The sequence below is a fragment of the Glycine max genome, chromosome 7 (genome assembly GCF_000004515.6).
Source record: "Glycine max cultivar Williams 82 chromosome 7, Glycine_max_v4.0, whole genome shotgun sequence".
NCBI classification, from domain to species: domain Eukaryota; kingdom Viridiplantae; phylum Streptophyta; class Magnoliopsida; order Fabales; family Fabaceae; genus Glycine; species Glycine max.
The window spans coordinates 17,118,421-17,135,125 of NC_038243.2; the positions used below are offsets into that span (position 1 = coordinate 17,118,421).

The 16,705-nt window shown below is 34.9% G+C and overlaps 1 protein-coding gene across 2 annotated transcripts; it reads left to right on the forward strand.

Moving 5' to 3' along the window:
- The first annotated feature begins 921 nt into the window (after positions 1-921).
- Positions 922-16,345, forward strand: LOC100798924 (mitogen-activated protein kinase-binding protein 1). Of its 2 annotated transcripts, none has more exons than XM_006583562.4 (20): positions 922-1,110; positions 1,799-2,017; positions 3,803-3,911; positions 3,997-4,368; positions 4,530-4,585; positions 8,404-8,650; positions 8,750-8,805; positions 9,357-9,597; positions 9,688-9,851; positions 9,957-10,093; positions 10,171-10,272; positions 11,373-11,514; positions 11,692-11,778; positions 11,847-12,008; positions 12,497-12,853; positions 13,545-13,651; positions 13,742-13,860; positions 14,349-14,632; positions 15,168-15,380; positions 15,768-16,345. In XM_006583562.4, exons 1-20 carry the CDS (start codon positions 1,066-1,068, stop codon positions 16,191-16,193), a joined length of 3,645 nt encoding a protein of 1,214 aa, XP_006583625.2. In that variant the 5' UTR covers positions 922-1,065; the 3' UTR covers positions 16,194-16,345. The 2 variants fall into 2 exon arrangements, with proteins under 2 accessions (XP_006583625.2, XP_040872993.1); XM_041017059.1 differs by lacking the exon at positions 922-1,110 and adding an exon at positions 1,195-1,538.
- The last annotated feature ends 360 nt before the right edge of the window (positions 16,346-16,705 follow it).

Consider the following 16,705-nt stretch of genomic DNA (forward strand, 5'->3'; position numbering starts at 1 on the left):
TAATTGTGTTAGACATTCTTGATAACTTTTTTGTTTACACTACAACTTAAATTTTAAATATTTTAGTATTATGTTAGATATATGTATTAAATCTTATTATGGTTTCCCCTAAATTTTAGTTGAAACTCCGCTTATGGAGAGTATTTTTAACTATTATTCTTTCACGAAAGTATTTTTTAGCTGCCATTGTTTAAAGAAAATGTTTTAAAGATTTTTTCCTTGATTTCTTATATATTTGAATTTATAATTTTTAATAACTTATTTCTAACTTCAATTTCAATGTTTTCTTAAAAAAATTAGACTAAAATATATTTTTCATTCTCGTAAATATAAAAATGTTTGAAATTCGCCTATATAAAATTTCGAATACATTCTTTTGTTTTATAAAATTAAAATGTATCATTTTTTGGTTCGAATGTAGATTCAAATAAATCTAAACATACAATAATGAATTTTTACATTAAGTTATATATATAACATAAATATAACTTTTATATATATATATATATATATATATATATATATATATATATGATGTTTTTATATCAATTATGTATATAATCCATATAAAATGTAATATTTTTTACATCGTTCATACATATTGTAAAAAAAAATATGCACGAAGATTCAAGTATTTCAACCTTAGATCAAGTTAAAAAAATATATTTAAATTTTGTAAGAATAAAAAACATATTTTAAATTTTGCTAGGATGTAACTTTGGAAATTTTTATATTTTTTAGGATGAAAAATATATTTTAAACAAAAAATTATCAATAATTAAAAATAATATTATATTACGATAAAAATTATAAATAATTCATTATAAATTTAAAATATATATTTATTAATAAATATTTAAGTTTGGAAGTAAATAGTAGTCATGGTTTTTTGCCTCCCTCAAAAGTCAAAATGCTTCCGTACATACATTTGCAATTTTCATTTGTGCAAAACTCCCGCCTCTCTCTCTCTCTCAAAATTCAGTGACATCATTCAACGGAACTTCGTGAAGCTGAAGATGTTCTTCAAGGTTGCTTGATTGGTGATTCCTTGGTTCTCCAACGACAATGAAGCCCACTCGCAGACTCAACAAACCCCATACCGTCTCAAAGGTTTTCTTTAGTTTAATTTATTCATTTTTAAAACAAAGTGCATTTTCATTTTCCGACCTATAAAACCTATAGTTGTTTAAATTTGAGCTAGAATCTGCGTGTTAAGCAAAAAATCAGATAATTTGTGTCATGAGAAGTTACGAGTAGTGAGTTTTCTGGGTGTTACATAACAATGCGCCTTTTGAATATAAACCCTGAAAAGGGTTTGTTTCTCGAGAAAATCGAGCTAGAAACTCCGAAAGGAAAGGTTTTTTTGGTATAAAGAACCGAATCCAGAAGCCACATTGGACCCCAGATACTTCAGAGTCGTGGAAAACTTAATGGCCAATGAAATTGCGTTTTTTGTTTCATTTAAAGTCTGAAAAAGGGGACCTTGTTCAAAGAGAATATAATTCTTAGTCACTCAAACTAACGAGAATTTGTTCAAGGTAAATTTGTGTAGTGCCCCCAAATCAATATGTAATTTCTCTTCTGGGTGCTCCTTAATTATGTTTGAAATTTTTTAGAGTGATATGCATCTTGGTTTTGAGGATCATAAACCTTAACACTGTTTGTTTCCTTAGAAAATTGAGATAGAAAATGCAAGATAAGTAAAATTATGGTGGTTAATTTGCATATTGAATGGTGATTTTTTCTATTAGCCAACTTCTCAGTGATCCTAATGTTCGGATTTTTCATCCCTTTTCAGCTGGTTTTGGAGGAGGTCATTGGGTTGACAACAAAGAATGGCAATGGGCTAGCGTCAAATGCCTTGAGTTCCAAATGTGCTTATTTGGCAGGTTCTGTGGTGGTGATATATGACATGAATTTGGGCACTCAGTCACACCTCATGGTGTCTAATAGATCACCAAAGCCTTTGAGTTGTGTAGCTTTGTCACGAGATGGGTGCTTTGTTGCGGCTGGAGAGGTAAGAGTCAATTCTCGTAACTTGGATTTAGATATTAATGCTCTATACATTCACAAAGTAACCACACTGAAAGAAGTTCTAGATCCTATAAATAAAATAACTTCGTCCTGTTGAATGAGCACAAGGATGATGATTTTTTAGGGTGATTTGAACTGTATTTTTTATTTTTGATCAATTCTTGAGGATATTGGCTGTTATTTTCTTAATAATATTTGACTCATTCCATTTGATATCTAAGGGTTGGTTCGAAACTGCATAGAGGAGTCTGATAGGGAAGGGAGGATGGCTTTTCATTTCGTTCTCTTCAATAATAAAGCTTCCGCATTCCCTAAATTCTCCCTAAAACATATTGTTCTATCTTCCTGTATATCTCCCCTGATAAATTTCATCTCTTCAGGGGAGAGAAGTATAATTTATCCTATGTTTTTATTAGAGCAACATTATAAGCAGCTAAGAAACTTTATTCTAGTTGTCCTTTAATTAAACAAATGAAATGTTTACTGTTATGAAGTCATGAACTGACTATTTGAAAAACTTGAGTTGTTGGGTGAAAACACATTAATGGTTTTATGTCTACCAAGTCCTCTACTGAAAGAGCCTTTTGGGTTTGTGGTGTGGGAAATTTGTTGAACTACTGTATTTTGTGTTTAATTTCAACTTTTATTTAGAATAATAGAGGAAGCAATGGTTGAACTCTAGACTACATGGTCATTGAGGCTCTAATTCCATGTTATGTTATGAGCCAATTTTCTCAAAGTTTAAGTTGTTGGGTGGAAAGCACATGAATGTTTTATATCTAAATTTACTTAAATGGAAATTTTCTTCCGAACTAGTTCATCCAAACATACCCTGAGTGAATAAGATTGATGAATATGTGTGTTTCTTGTTAGCGTATGGAGTTGTCATATGCTGAGCTGATTTCATGACTCTTCCTTCCCACCCTCCACAACCCTATGTTAGTTTGAGTAAAAAGAGATGAAGGAAATGGAGAGAAGGGAGATATGATAAGTATTAAATTTTCACTGTTTGATGGCAAAAATAAGGAGGAAGTTTTTTTTTTCTGGGATCCCAAAAAAAAATTATAACATAAAAAGTTAAACAAACAGTCAAACCAATAATAAATAATTTTCTGGGTTAATTTTTTTTAATTAGTATACAAACATTTTCATACTATTTATATATTTCTTTTCACTTTCTTAATCACTCATTCAAGTAAGCAGAGAAAAATTAATTTACTTCTTTCCTTATTTCTATCCATTTTAGCAACAATTCTTTTGTATTTTATTTCTCTTCTATCATTTCTATCTCACTTCTAATCCAAACAAAGTATAAAGGATGCTATTGTGTTTATGATTTTTTTGTTATTACTAATGTCATTTGAAAATAATTATTTTATTTTTATAAATTTTTATGAAATTGAAACATCATACATAAGATGATGTTTTATATTTGCACTGATGCATATGTAGGAGGCTAGGTATTGATCTGTTTTGCATCTATATGGTTCAATGGGTGTGAATTGGTTATGGGTAAGGATAAGGAGTAGGTGAATGCTGAACTTTAACAAAATACTTTAATAACCATCATGATTAGAATTTTACAAAGTTGAGGTATAACAGTAAATGTATCTTTTTCATAGTTATATCTTCATTAAACGAACTTGATTAATGCATGATTGGAGCATTCAGTACTTGTATGGATATGGAAAAGATTGGGAATAACTGAATAACACATAAAAGGGTTCATTGTTTACACTTTCCACAGTAATCTAACTATGTTTTGCAGGCAGGAAACCAGTCATCAGTACTAGTATGGGATTCTTTTACTTTATCCCTTGTCTCTGAATTGAAAGGTCATGTATATGGAGTTACATGCATCTGTCTCTCACCCAATGGTTGGTTACACTTTAGCAACCCATATGCTTGCCTTTAATTTTATTACTCACGGCTTCTTACTCATTATATAGTATTCTGTCCAAGGTAAACATCTGGTATCTGTTGGGGGATATATTTACCTCTGGGACTGGCGGAGTGGTGAACTGATAACAAAGCTTCAAGCAACTTCATCTTGTTCAACTATTTCAAGTGTTAGCTTCTCATCAGATGCAAAATTTTTTGTAACTGCTGGGAAGAAGCACTTGAAATTCTGGATACTTGGATCTTCTAGAAAGACTCAACTAAATGGAGGGATTAGCAGGACAACATCATTAGCGATACATGAAAAGCCTGCCAATCTTTCTATTCTTAAAGGAAGCTCTTTTACATCTATCACTTCTATGTGGGGCTGTAGTGGCCATGATAATTGTAAACAAGCTGGCGATTGCTTTCCCATATATACACTGACTGATTCAGGTTTGATGCAGTTCAGAGAGAGTCTAAGATTGATATTTGTTTTTAAGATTTTGAGGCATTCATGTTTCTTGGATTGGCATGATGTGTTGGCTACTAGCTCAATTTCATTTCTTTCTGTTTACTTGCATTTTGCACCTTACTCATTTTCTTTCTGTTTACAGGCATTCTATACCTTATTAATTCTGGGATGTTGGTCGAAAAGTCTGTGACCTTGAAGGTATGTCCAGCTCTTTATCATTTTTGTAATAAATCTTAGCATGCCAAAGGTACCTTTCCAAAAGGAAATCCTTATGGATGAAATGCTATGATGTAACTGACCTGTAGAGACTTAAATCATAGGGTAAAATATGTTTTTGATCCCTCTAAATTTTTCAAATTTGGATATAGTCCTCCAATTTTTTTTTTGTTCTATTTTCGTCCCTATAATTTGGAAATACTCCACTTTTGGTAAAGTGGTTATAATTAGCATTTAATGGTGGTTATAAAACTGCCAGAAAGTACACTTTGAGAATCAAAAGTGGAGTATTTCCTAATTAGAGGACAAAAATAGGACATTTTTTTTGGAGGACTAAAACCAAATTGAGGGACCAAAAACATATTTTACAACAACAACAACAACAACAACAACAACGCCTTATCCCACTAGGTGGGGTCGGCTACATGGATCAACTTCCGCCATAATGTTCTATCAAGTACCATACTTCTATCCAAATCATTAAGTTCGAGATCCTTTTTGATAACCTCTCTTATAATCTTTTTGGGTCTTCCTCTGCCTCGAATTGTTTGTCTTCTCTCCATCTGGTCTACTCTCCTCACTACAGAGTCTACCGGTCTTCTCTCTACATGCCCAAACCACCTAAGTCTATTTTCCACCATCTTCTCTACAATAGGCGCTACTCCAACCCTCTCTCTAATAGCTTCGTTTCTAATTTTATCCTGTCGAGTCTTACCACACATCCACCGCAACATCCTCATCTCCGCTACACCTACTTTATTCTCATGTTGGCTCTTGACCGCCCAACATTTTGTTCCGTACAAAATCGCCGGTCTTACCGCAGTCCGATAAAACTTTCCCTTTAGCTTGATCGGTACCTTTGCATCACATAACACCCCCGATGCTTTTCTCCATTTCATCCATCCTGCTTGAATGCGATGATTCACATCCCCTTCAATTTCCCCATCATCCTGTATTATAGACCCAAGATATTTAAACCGTGTGACTTGAGGGATAATATGGTCTCCTATTTTCACCTCTGAGTTAGAAACCCTCCTTCTTTTGTTGAAATTACATTCCATATACTCCGATTTGCTTCTGCTTAGGCGAAAGCCATGTGTTTCTAGAGCTCGTCTCCAAGTTTCCAACCTCTCATTCAACTCCTCCCTCGACTCTCCAAGGAGGACTATGTCATCTGCAAAAAACATGCATCTCGGCGCTATCTCTTGGATTTGTTCCGTGAGGACATCCAGAATTAAGGTAAAAAGGTAGGGGCTAAGGGTTGACCCTTGATGTAAACCAATTGTGATGGGAAAATCGTCTGACTCTCCACCCTGTGTCCTAACACTAGTCGATACCCTATCACACATATCTTGGATAGCTCGAATATATGCAACCCTAACCCCTTTCTTCTCTAGAGCTTTCCACAAAATCTCTCTAGGCACTCTATCATACGCTTTCTCCAAGTCAATAAAAATCAAGTGCAAGTCTTGTTGGGCCATGCGATATTGCTCCATCACCCGCCGTAATAAATAAATCGCTTCCATGGTCGACCTTCCCGGCATGAAACCAAATTGATTCTCAGTAACTTGAGTCTCCTTTCTTAATCTCCGTTCGATCACTCTTTCCCATAATTTCATGGTATGACTCATGAGCTTGATTCCCCTATAATTTGCACAATTTTGTATATCCCCCTTGTTCTTATAGATTGGCACTAACGTGCTTCTCCTCCATTCCTCCGGCATGCGTTTTGACCTCATAATTTCGTTAAAGAGTTCGGTGAGCCACTCAAGACCTCTATCTCCAAGAGTTTTCCACACTTCAATAGGTATGTTGTCTGGCCCCACCGCCTTACCATTACTCATTCTTTTCAACGCTTCCTTTACTTCCTGTTTCTGAATCCGACGATAGTACTTATAGTTCCGGTCCTCTTCTCTTGTGTCTAGACTGCTAGAGTCATATCCATATCCATCATTAAATAAGTTGTGGAAATACGCCTTCCACCTTTCCTTGATATCTTTTTCATGCACTAAGACTTTGCCTTCTTCATCCTTAACACACTTTACTTGATCCAAATCTCTAGTCTTCCTCTTTCTACCCTTAGCAAGCCTATATATAGATCTTTCTCCGTCCCTGGTTCCTAGAGCTTGGTATAGTCCGTCAAAAGCTTGGGCTCTTGCCTCACTCACCGCCTTTTTGGTTTCATTTCTAGCTATCTTATACTTATCCCAAGTTTCAGAATTTCTACACCTAGACCACTCCTTGAAACACTCCTTTTTTACTCTAACTTTGCTCTGAACATTTTCATTCCACCACCACGATTCTTTACCCCTAGGTCCAAAACCTCTAGATTCACCCAACGTCTCTTTAGCCACTTTAATAATCTCTTGGGACATCTTGTTCCACATATCATTTGCACTTCCTTGTGATTGTCCACACCAACCCTCCCATATCTTTTGTTGGAAGATTCCTTGTTTCTCACCCTTCAAGTGCCACCATTTGATCCTTGGTGCTACCATAGGACTTCTTCTCTTTGCCCTATCTCTAATTCTTACATCCATAACCAAAACTCTATGTTGGGTAGTCAAGCTCTCTCCCGGGATAACTTTACAGTTCAAGCAATACTTCCTATCAGACTTCCTGATAAGGAAGAAATCTATCTGAGAACATGTCCCTCCACTTTTGTAAGTGATAAGATGTTCCTCTCTTTTCTTAAACCATGTATTGGCTATAGAAAGATCCAAAGCCTCCGAAAACTCCAAGATGGATTTACTCTCCCCATTCATTTCCCCTAGGCCAAAACTCCCATGCACCCCCTCAAAACCTTTAGCCACGCTACCTACATGTCCATTGAGATCCCCTCCTAGGAAAACTTTCTCTCCTTGGGGTATATCCTGAAGTACCTCTTCTAGATCCTCCCAAAATTTTACCTTAAAGTGTTCTGCTAACCCAACCTGAGGTGCGTACCCACTAATAACATTAAAGGTGTCCTGTCCCACTACCAATTTTAAGACTATGATACGATCTCCTACTCTTCTTACATCCACGACATCCTTCTTCCACTCCTTGTCCACAATAATCCCTACCCCATTTCTTGATCTGATTTTTCTCATATACCACAGCTTAAATCCCAAGTTGTCTAATTCTTTCGCTTTTTCACCTGTCCACTTAGTTTCTTGTAGGCACATAAAATTGATCTTCCTCCTCACCATAACATCCACTATTTCCATAGATTTTCCAGTAAGTGTGCCTATATTCCATGTACCAAAGCGAATCCTCCTGTCATGAACTAGCTTCTTTACCCACACCCGTTCACGAAAATGTGGGAACCCTTGCTTACTTTTCACTACATCCGGGCGGCGATGCAGCGGCCCTTGCTCTTTTGACACTGTACTCAAGCCATACAGCGCGTTGCTTCTGGGCAACGACCTAGCATTCACATTATTACGTAATTGATCCATGTCATAGAGATTCGACAAAGTTTAACGTTGGCTGTCGAAAGCCTAACACAACCCTCTCCTTTTATCCGGGCTTGGGACCGGCTAAGAATAGCAAAGCTACCCTAGGCAGGATTACCAAAAACATATTTTACCCTAAATTATATTTTCCATGTAAAAGTAAATGATGTTCTAAGTACAATATGGAACATTCTTATATTCTTTGTAGTTTCTAAGTGGCAAACTCATAAAGTAAAGTTGATCATGCCATTATGAACTGTACTGGTTATTGATAATGAGTTGTTACTTGTTGGAGGAATTATTCTGGTGTTAGACTGTTAGTTGTTTGAATTTTTTTCATAATTCCCAAATTCTCATTTTCAGGTTCAAAAAGCTTTTGCATTATCAACATCTGCAAAGCTAATAGCTTGTGCATGCAATAATGGAATAGTCCAATTATTTACCCCCATCTCTCTAGAATACATGGGTAGTATAGTATATTCAAAGACCAAAAAGTTTCAAGAAGAAAGCAATTCTGTTAGCCATACTATTGTCCCTGAACAGGATTTTGAACAGTTGCCTGCCCTGCCTGATGCAGTTGCCTGTCAGTTTTCAGCCTTAGAAAAGATTGGTGAGTGCTGAATCTTCAACTTGTCTTGTTAATTCACTTGATTGCATTTAACATAATCCTGTGTTGTGCATTGATGTATTCTCTATGTTTTCTCTACAGTGGTCATTTATGGAGATCATAGTCTCTACATCTATGACATACATGATGTGAATCGGGTAAATACTACATCTGATATGTTTTTCATTATGGTTGTTAGTAGCACATTTAACATGGTAAATATGTAAATAGTTGTTGCTAGAAATTAGGGATTCAATTACCACAATTTAGGGATTTGATCTATTCTTGTGTATTTATGATTGTTAGTAGCACATTTAACATGGTAAATATGTAAATAGTTGTTGCTAGAAATTAGGGATTCAATTACCCCACCTAGTGGGATAAGGCGTTGTTGTTGTTGTTGTTGTTGTTGTTGTTGTTGTTGTGTATTTATGACTGATTCTGTTGAACCTAGCCTAATTTGTGATTATAAGCGACTTGTGTGATCATCAACACAGAAATTCAGATATATTCCTTCTATAATGGTTTTTGTTTTTGATAAATTTGGTTAGCTATTCATAATAGATTAATGAAGTTGTTGCTACTCAAGTCTTTTGCTTGTAAATTACTGGATGTTGCAGCAAGCTTTATTCCTCATATTTTCTAGGCCATAAGGTGTTGTACAATTTTGTCAATGGTTAATGCGAAAACAAATGTCAATATTTTCCAGGTCACAAAGTGTTTTGTGCTAGTTTCACATTCCTCATGCATATGGGACATCAAGAATCTATGTTGTGAAAACATGCATGATCCATCTCTTGCATGCACTGCTAGAGGTTGTTTGGGGGGAATTTCTTTTGCAACTTGCTCTGCTGATGGTACAGTTAGGATATGGGATATTGCTTTGCAATCTGATTTTTTAAAAGATGCTGAAGAGTTGAAGACTGAATTATTGAGTTCTTCATGTTTAGGTAACTCAAGATTGTTAAAAAAATTCTCAATTCTCCTCTTTTAAGTTATTTATTTCTCACAAGTTGCACTCTTCCTGTCTACTGTTGCAGTAACTGCTGGGACATTTGAACGTGATGCAGTTAAGGCAGATCTTACCAATCAAGAGTTTCGATCACTTGCTGTTAGTTCAGATGGAAATTATCTTGCTGCTGGTGATTGCAAAGGAAACCTTCATATATACAACCTTCATACATCAGATTACACATGTTTCCAGGTGAGTTTAGGCACCTGAGTTTATTTTAGAAATTACTGTGCCGTAAAACCATTTGAGGGTTCACAACATTTTTTATGGTAATTTATATCCTGCACTTTATTCCAGGGTGCTCATGATGCAGAGATTCTTACATTAAGCTTTACCTTGTCCACCCAAGATATATCTAAGGAAATTGCAAAAGACAATTACTTTCTTGCCTCAGGGGGACGAGATTGTATGATCCATCTCTATGATGTGAAAAGGTGTGCTTGTGCAATTTTTAAGGATAAACTAGTTGATTGGTTATGCATTTCAATGACTTTTTGATTGTATGTGGCAGAAATTTTGATCTCATTGACAGCATTGATGATCATTCGGGTGCAGTGACTTCTATCAAAATTAGCAGCAATGGTTGCAGGATCCTCAGTTGTAGTTCTGATAGGTATGCTAGTAGAGATTTGGCATTACAACATCAAACAAATTTTAAACAAAAAGGGAGTAAGGGGCTCTGTAGGTTTTGCTTAACAATTGAATAAGAGAAAACTGAAAAAATTTAAGGTTCTGGTTCTGTTTGGGAAGAAAATTTTAAATAAATCTAATTTAAGTATTACCAATCTCTTATGGAAAATGACTGGAATTAGGAAATACTGTCTAGCAGTGCCTTCCAATTAACAAGTATTACTGGAGTGGAGTCAAAATGTACTGGAAAGACAGTTATTGAAGCCAAAACAAATTTAATTGGTTTGTGTATCCCATTTGCTATATATTGGACCAATGCACACAACGTAAAGTTGTGTCTTGGTAATGAGTTGGTCATGGGTTTGAATTTGAAAATAATCTCTTTGCATATTCAAGGGTAAGACTGTGTACAATGACCCTCTCCCATACCTTTGCATAGAGAGGAACCTCCTAGCAATGGGGTATTTTAGTTTTGTTAGTTTTTTTAAGTTAGTAATGTGTGTGGTAGTCATAATTTCAAATTTTAAAATTTTAGCTGTATTTCTGTATGCAAATTACAAAGAACATTAGGATTGTAATTTTCAGTTGATCTGAAAGCTGATCCAGGCATCCAACCTCTTTAAAAATGAAGCTGAGAAAGACAGAGTGAAAAGTAGTTTTTGCACTCAAACATATGTTCATAAAGTTTCTATTGCAGCATACTCTACAAACTATAAAATATCATTTGCTTTTATCCTAATTTGTGTTTTTTAGGAAAAACCATTTGAACAATCAATTAATTCCTCGCTAATGTTGAATGTTGTTCTATGAAGCAGTTTTCATAGATGCCAAATGCAGACCTATAAAATCTGCAGTTTGAGATATCCTATGCTTTGCATGGAAATGGCAACTAATTTATTTAGAATAAGTAATTTTTTGTTAAGTTTTATCATTTGATGGTTATGTGCTTAATCTATGCGGCTGTCGCATTTCTGATTTTCAAATTACTTTATATAATACACTAGCCAGTGAACCCAACATTATTTGTATGACATTGTTGAATGCTTTCCTCTATGATTGACAATAACATAATTCTTCTTTCAGTTTCCTGGTGCTTCGTGATGTGGTGATAGCAGATAGTGGCTATAAATTTTTGCAGCAACATCGTCAAAGGGCTTTACAACGTGGAACTGTCTATGACATGGCTGTGGATCGGACATGTGAGACTGTTGTCACTGTTGGGCAGGTGAAGTAGATGTCTGTTAACAGTGAGACTCCTCAAAATTCAAGGGAGGGTTGCCTGTTCTGGAAGACCTTCCAAGTGAATTCTATAACAATTAGTCTGTGCACGTATCAATTTGATAAGATTATAATGGCATTTGACATGGCTGCTCAGAAACTAATATCATTATCATTCTCATAGGATAAGAAGATAAAGACGTTTGACATGGCTGCTCAGAAACTAATTAGGTCTTACAATCATGATAAAAATTTTGGAGAACCTATAAAGGTGAGCTTCATTATTAAAAAAGATTGTGGATGTCAACCTTCTCTACCAGGAGCTAATATTGTTAACAGGTTATAATGGATCCTAGCTGCACTTACGTGGTCTGCTCATTCTCTAACAAGTCCATATGCATGTATGACTTTATCACTGGAGAGATGGTTGCGAAGGCCACAGGGCATGCTGAAATTGTTACTGGTGTCATCTTCTTGCCTGATTGCAAGCATATAGTTTCGGTGAGCTTCTTTCATGCTTACTGTTTGTTTCTTCTACACAACTTTGGGTTAATATGCAGTTTTAAAGTGAATGCTTTATAATTTATTTATTTATTTTTATGAAGTTAGTTATGTACATATAACATTAATTTAAATATACCATATTAATTTACAGTTTTATTTTATATTTCATAAAATATTTGATCTTTTAACAAAAAATGGAAAGAGTTCAAAATTAAGTAGAAAACCTAAAACTAAGTGATTGCATAAAAATATATTTGTCTATAAAATAAAGATAGATTTATATATAAAAAAATCAAATAAACATCACCTTTTGTGTTATCTTATATTCATCAACTAGTCCAATGACTAATTTTACCAACCATTTCTAATTCAATAAGCTAGCCTAACAATTTTCAGCTAAAAATGTTGGCTTTTCATATTTTAGCTAATATTGTTGATGTCCTATCTTTTGTAATTAATATTTTGATTAACTTATCCATATTCAGGTGGACGGTAATGGTTGTGTTTTTGTATGGAAATTGCCTGCTCCATTGTCTGCTAGAATATTGGAGAGAATAATGGAAAAAAATAATCCATTGTCTCCAAGAAGTTCTGTTCAACGTCCGGCTTATAATTATCTATCGTTTTGCAAAGAAGAATGCCGACATTCCAAGATCAATCCTGAGGATGTTTGGTCACTGAGGAACAACAGCCAAAGTGGGGATGGAATGCTTTATCCTGAAAGCAGTCATAGTGAGGCTTCATCTTTTAAATTTAGTGTTTCAAGACTTCCCAAATGGGCTCAAGCAAAAGTGACCAGTTCCATTAATGTCAACAAGAATCTTAATTGCAATTCATTAGAGGTACATGTACTCTAATATTTTTTATTATTATTTCTTAGAAACTCTTGTATTTTAATCCTGAACCCCTACCCACAATAGTATTTTGAAGATTCAGAAGCTTGTTTATATCATATTGGAAAACTCTTTGGAATATGGAGATCCATACTTGAATAAAACTATATGTACTGGTCAGCATGTTGAAGAACAGATATATCTCCATCATTGAAGAGTACAGGTATTATTTTTGGTCAGAAACTGGTGTTTTAGTGGACGTTTCAGTTTCAGAATGTGCAAGAGTTGTCCAGGTTCCTTGTCATTTGTAGGAGAGAAAATCTAGTCACTGTCAAACTGTGTCTGGTAATTAAAGTTTCTGGTATTGGAGTGTTTACAAAATCTGCATCTGCATCTGCATCTGATGGTTATTGTTATCTTTCTGGTGTAACAAGATATTAAGCCCAAAGCCACATCTGTGGCTTACTTTTTTGGCTGAGAATCCATGGATGTCATGATGGCATTGCATGAGAGCACAGCCAACTCCAGTTGAAGCTTATCCTGTTAAAGTATCAAGGTTTCAAAAATTAGGAGTCTATTGTACTGGTGTCTATAACATAGGTGCTACAATACAACGCAAAAATCTCTTAGCTCTTAATTACAACATAATAGTGTTAGGATTTTATAAGTCTACTGTAATATCTTTTGCATTTATGATTAGGAGTATGCTCCTTCATCCCCTGAAGTTCAAATTCCATCCGATCATGCTTCTCCATTGCCTGATACTCTGAACTCTCAAGATTCTTCAAGGTTTGGAGGAACTTATAGGTGAGTCACAACTGTTGAATTTCAAATCTCAATCATGAACTTTTGGTGGTGGCATATCAGTTCTTTGCTCATTAAGTCACTAAATTTCAGCAACATTCCATTGGACAACCATTGGCACTCTATTTATACTGTTTGTATGGAAGCACTTTCCTCCCCAGAGATGCAGAATTTATGTGAGACAAAGTTTCCAGAGATTCCCTTGAGTCTAAGTAAGTTGAACCCTTGTTCTCACATAATTTTATTTTCTCAATTTCATCTTTATTGATGATAGCACAGAAGACCAAATCTGTCAACCAAATTCCTTTCAAGTTTGGTTTGAAGAATATGATTTTGACGAAAACTAGTGTAACTAACAGAAATCTTCAGGCTATACACTATTTTCTGTGTGTACTTTTTAACGCACCTGGGTAATTGGTATTTGGTATTGCAAGCAAAGTGGCTGATGGAATATTTTGGAAACTCAACAAGATTGTCTGGTTGAACTGATTGGACCATGAATTAACTGTCTCTGGTTCAATCATATGGTTTAATCACAGTTGAATAAAAAATGTAACTGGTGAAATCAATCAAACCATGGAGGTCTTTCTGGTTCAATCTGTGGTTTGGTTTTTAAAACCCCACAATTTCAATAAAAATAAATCCATGACATAAACATAAAAAAATATGCTCTAACCTTTTAAATAATGGCTTATTGTAGGACAACATAAGGCTGTGATTTGTGAGGACCAGAACTCCTTTGGGCCTAATAACCTTAGCAAGAATGAAAAGAGGGGTGTTGCTCCAGAACATGTTGGCTGTAACAATAATGATGTTTCTTGGTGTTCTGAAGAAGTTTCTGAGAGTAAAGCAGAGCAGTTGTATTTAAGTGAATCTGGAAGTGTGTCAGAAACAACTACTGAAGGCAATTTGGGAAGTCTACCATCTGAAGAAGACAGTGACATGTTTAAGCAACATTTTGGTAGCTTATCAAATACACACAAGGTTAGTGTTGTATGCTCGGAAGTGTAAAGGAATTAAATAATGAGCAAGTCTTGTTTCTACAACTTTGAATTAATCTCATGATTTTGTTTGTCCTACTTTTCTTGGAAAAATTCCTGTAAGCTTGCTGCTGTGAAATTTAGAATATAATTTTCGCAATAAAGCTGATTTATGATGCTAATTTCATTCAAAAATAAATATTTTCTTTTGCTTCAAAAATGTACTAGAATAGTATTTTAGATGTCCTCGACCAATGGATCAGATGAGGACCTGACAGTATTGAACATGTCATGGATTCAAGAAAAGTTGATTATTAAAGTAGTAAAAACTAATTTCTTGCAAAAGTAGAAAGTCTTAATGAGGAAATGTGACAATTTATGGAAATTAAGATATACCTAGATGAGGCAGAATTGCTCCAAACTTAAGTTTTAAGGGAGTAAGATATCATATAATTGATGTAGGCGACAGTTACTTAGATTTTCTTGAGCTTGTAATTGTTCATTTTCTTAATCTTACCCAGATTTTTATATCTGTGCAGGTAAAGTCGAGGAATTCATTAGTTAGAAGGTTTTCTGCAAGATATACTGTGCAATGGGATTACCCAGGGGATTGCAAGAAACTTTTTAGCAGTCCTGTTGGGAATAAAAGTGGTAGAAAAAGCTCTGAGGATAAAGGTGCAACTCATACTGTATCAGAAGACAGATCCTTGCAGGTTAAGGAAACTGAGGAAGTGACAAATTCTTCTGAACAGGTATGTATGAGGGCGACATACTTTAAAACTATGCCCTTCCTTTTGCAATCGAACATGATGAAAGCACTTTGTGAAGAATATTAGGTTTGGTAGTAAAAAGAAAGTTATTGTTCTTTCAATTATCCTTTATGGGGTCATGCTCCATTTAGCATTGAGTCCACACAATAACAGTTCATAGGCATTTTAAGTTGCATAATAAATATACTAACATAAGCAGTAGTACTTTAAACCTGTTTCCTTATATGCATTCTGACTCATTAAGTAATCCTTTCTGTTTTAATACTTGATAATGGAATTTGAAAAACCTGTTAATATATTATGAAAAGTAGCGCCATCAATGACTTAACAGTTAACTCAAATATTTGCTGCTCAAAATGCCTATTGTAGGACATCAAGAATTCAGAACCTTGTTCTGCAGATTCAACATGTGAACTAACTAAATTTCCAGTCAAAGAAAATTCAGTTGATAAAGGGAGTGAACTGGGAGAAACCATAGCCGTGTGCAAGGAAGCATTCGGTAGCTTGGATGCAGCAGCTGAGAGTGTGCTGCAGTTATTTTTAAAATTGGAAAATGTTCACGGCAAAGAGGTCGCAACGGGAGCTGGAGCTCAATTTTTAGACGAGGCCACTGAGCTACTTCCCCTAGTTGTTAATAAAGTTAATGCTGTTGCTAGATTGGTGCAATGTAGGAAGAACAGTAAGTGTGAAACTAGTAGACCAAGTGTCCAAGAAATTGACCAGTTTGGTAGATTTGCCGCAGGCAGGTATGATACAATAATGGAAACACCAAAGGACGATACCAGCATTCATTAAATATATTTCATTTATTTTCTTTTCCAAAGTATAGAATGTTGCTTTGGTTAACAAGTCAGCATTCTACTTCAAGTGGATATGTTAATTATCAAACTGGAAATTATCACGGTGAGTAGCTTTTGTCACTTTTCAAATGAAATTTTACATGCTAACGGGGTTTGGTTCTAGCAGAAGGGTTTCGTTGGTCACCAATCCATGGTTCGAATTTTTATTGGGAGCTATATATTATATTTAATATTTAATCATGTGTTGAGCGGGGTTTTTTAAAGGAAGATCATTGTGAAGAATAATATAAAAAAGAAGGAAATTCTATAGATTCTGTTCCACCGTACAGGGGCAAGGTAGTACCACAACAGTGCATTTTTTAATCCACTTAAAAGCAAGTTGAAGTCCATAAGTATTTATAGAAGAAAAAAATTAAAATGAAAAACAAATGTATTTTGAACTACTCAATCCAAGATACATTTATGTGTATTATGAATTGAGTAATTTGTAATACATATTTGTATTCT

What these genes read in the sequence shown, in the direction of transcription:
- LOC100798924 (XM_006583562.4), top strand. Translation starts at nt 1,066, where the DNA reads ATGAAGCCCACTCGCAGACTCAACAAACCCCATACCGTCTCAAAG. An exon ending in GCTTTGTTGCGGCTGGAGAG is followed by an intron (nt 2,018 to 3,802) that starts GTAAGAGTCAAT and finishes TATGTTTTGCAG; the next exon opens with GCAGGAAACCAGTCATCAGT. An exon ending in CTCAGTTGTAGTTCTGATAG is followed by an intron (nt 10,273 to 11,372) that starts GTATGCTAGTAG and finishes TTCTTCTTTCAG; the next exon opens with TTTCCTGGTGCTTCGTGATG.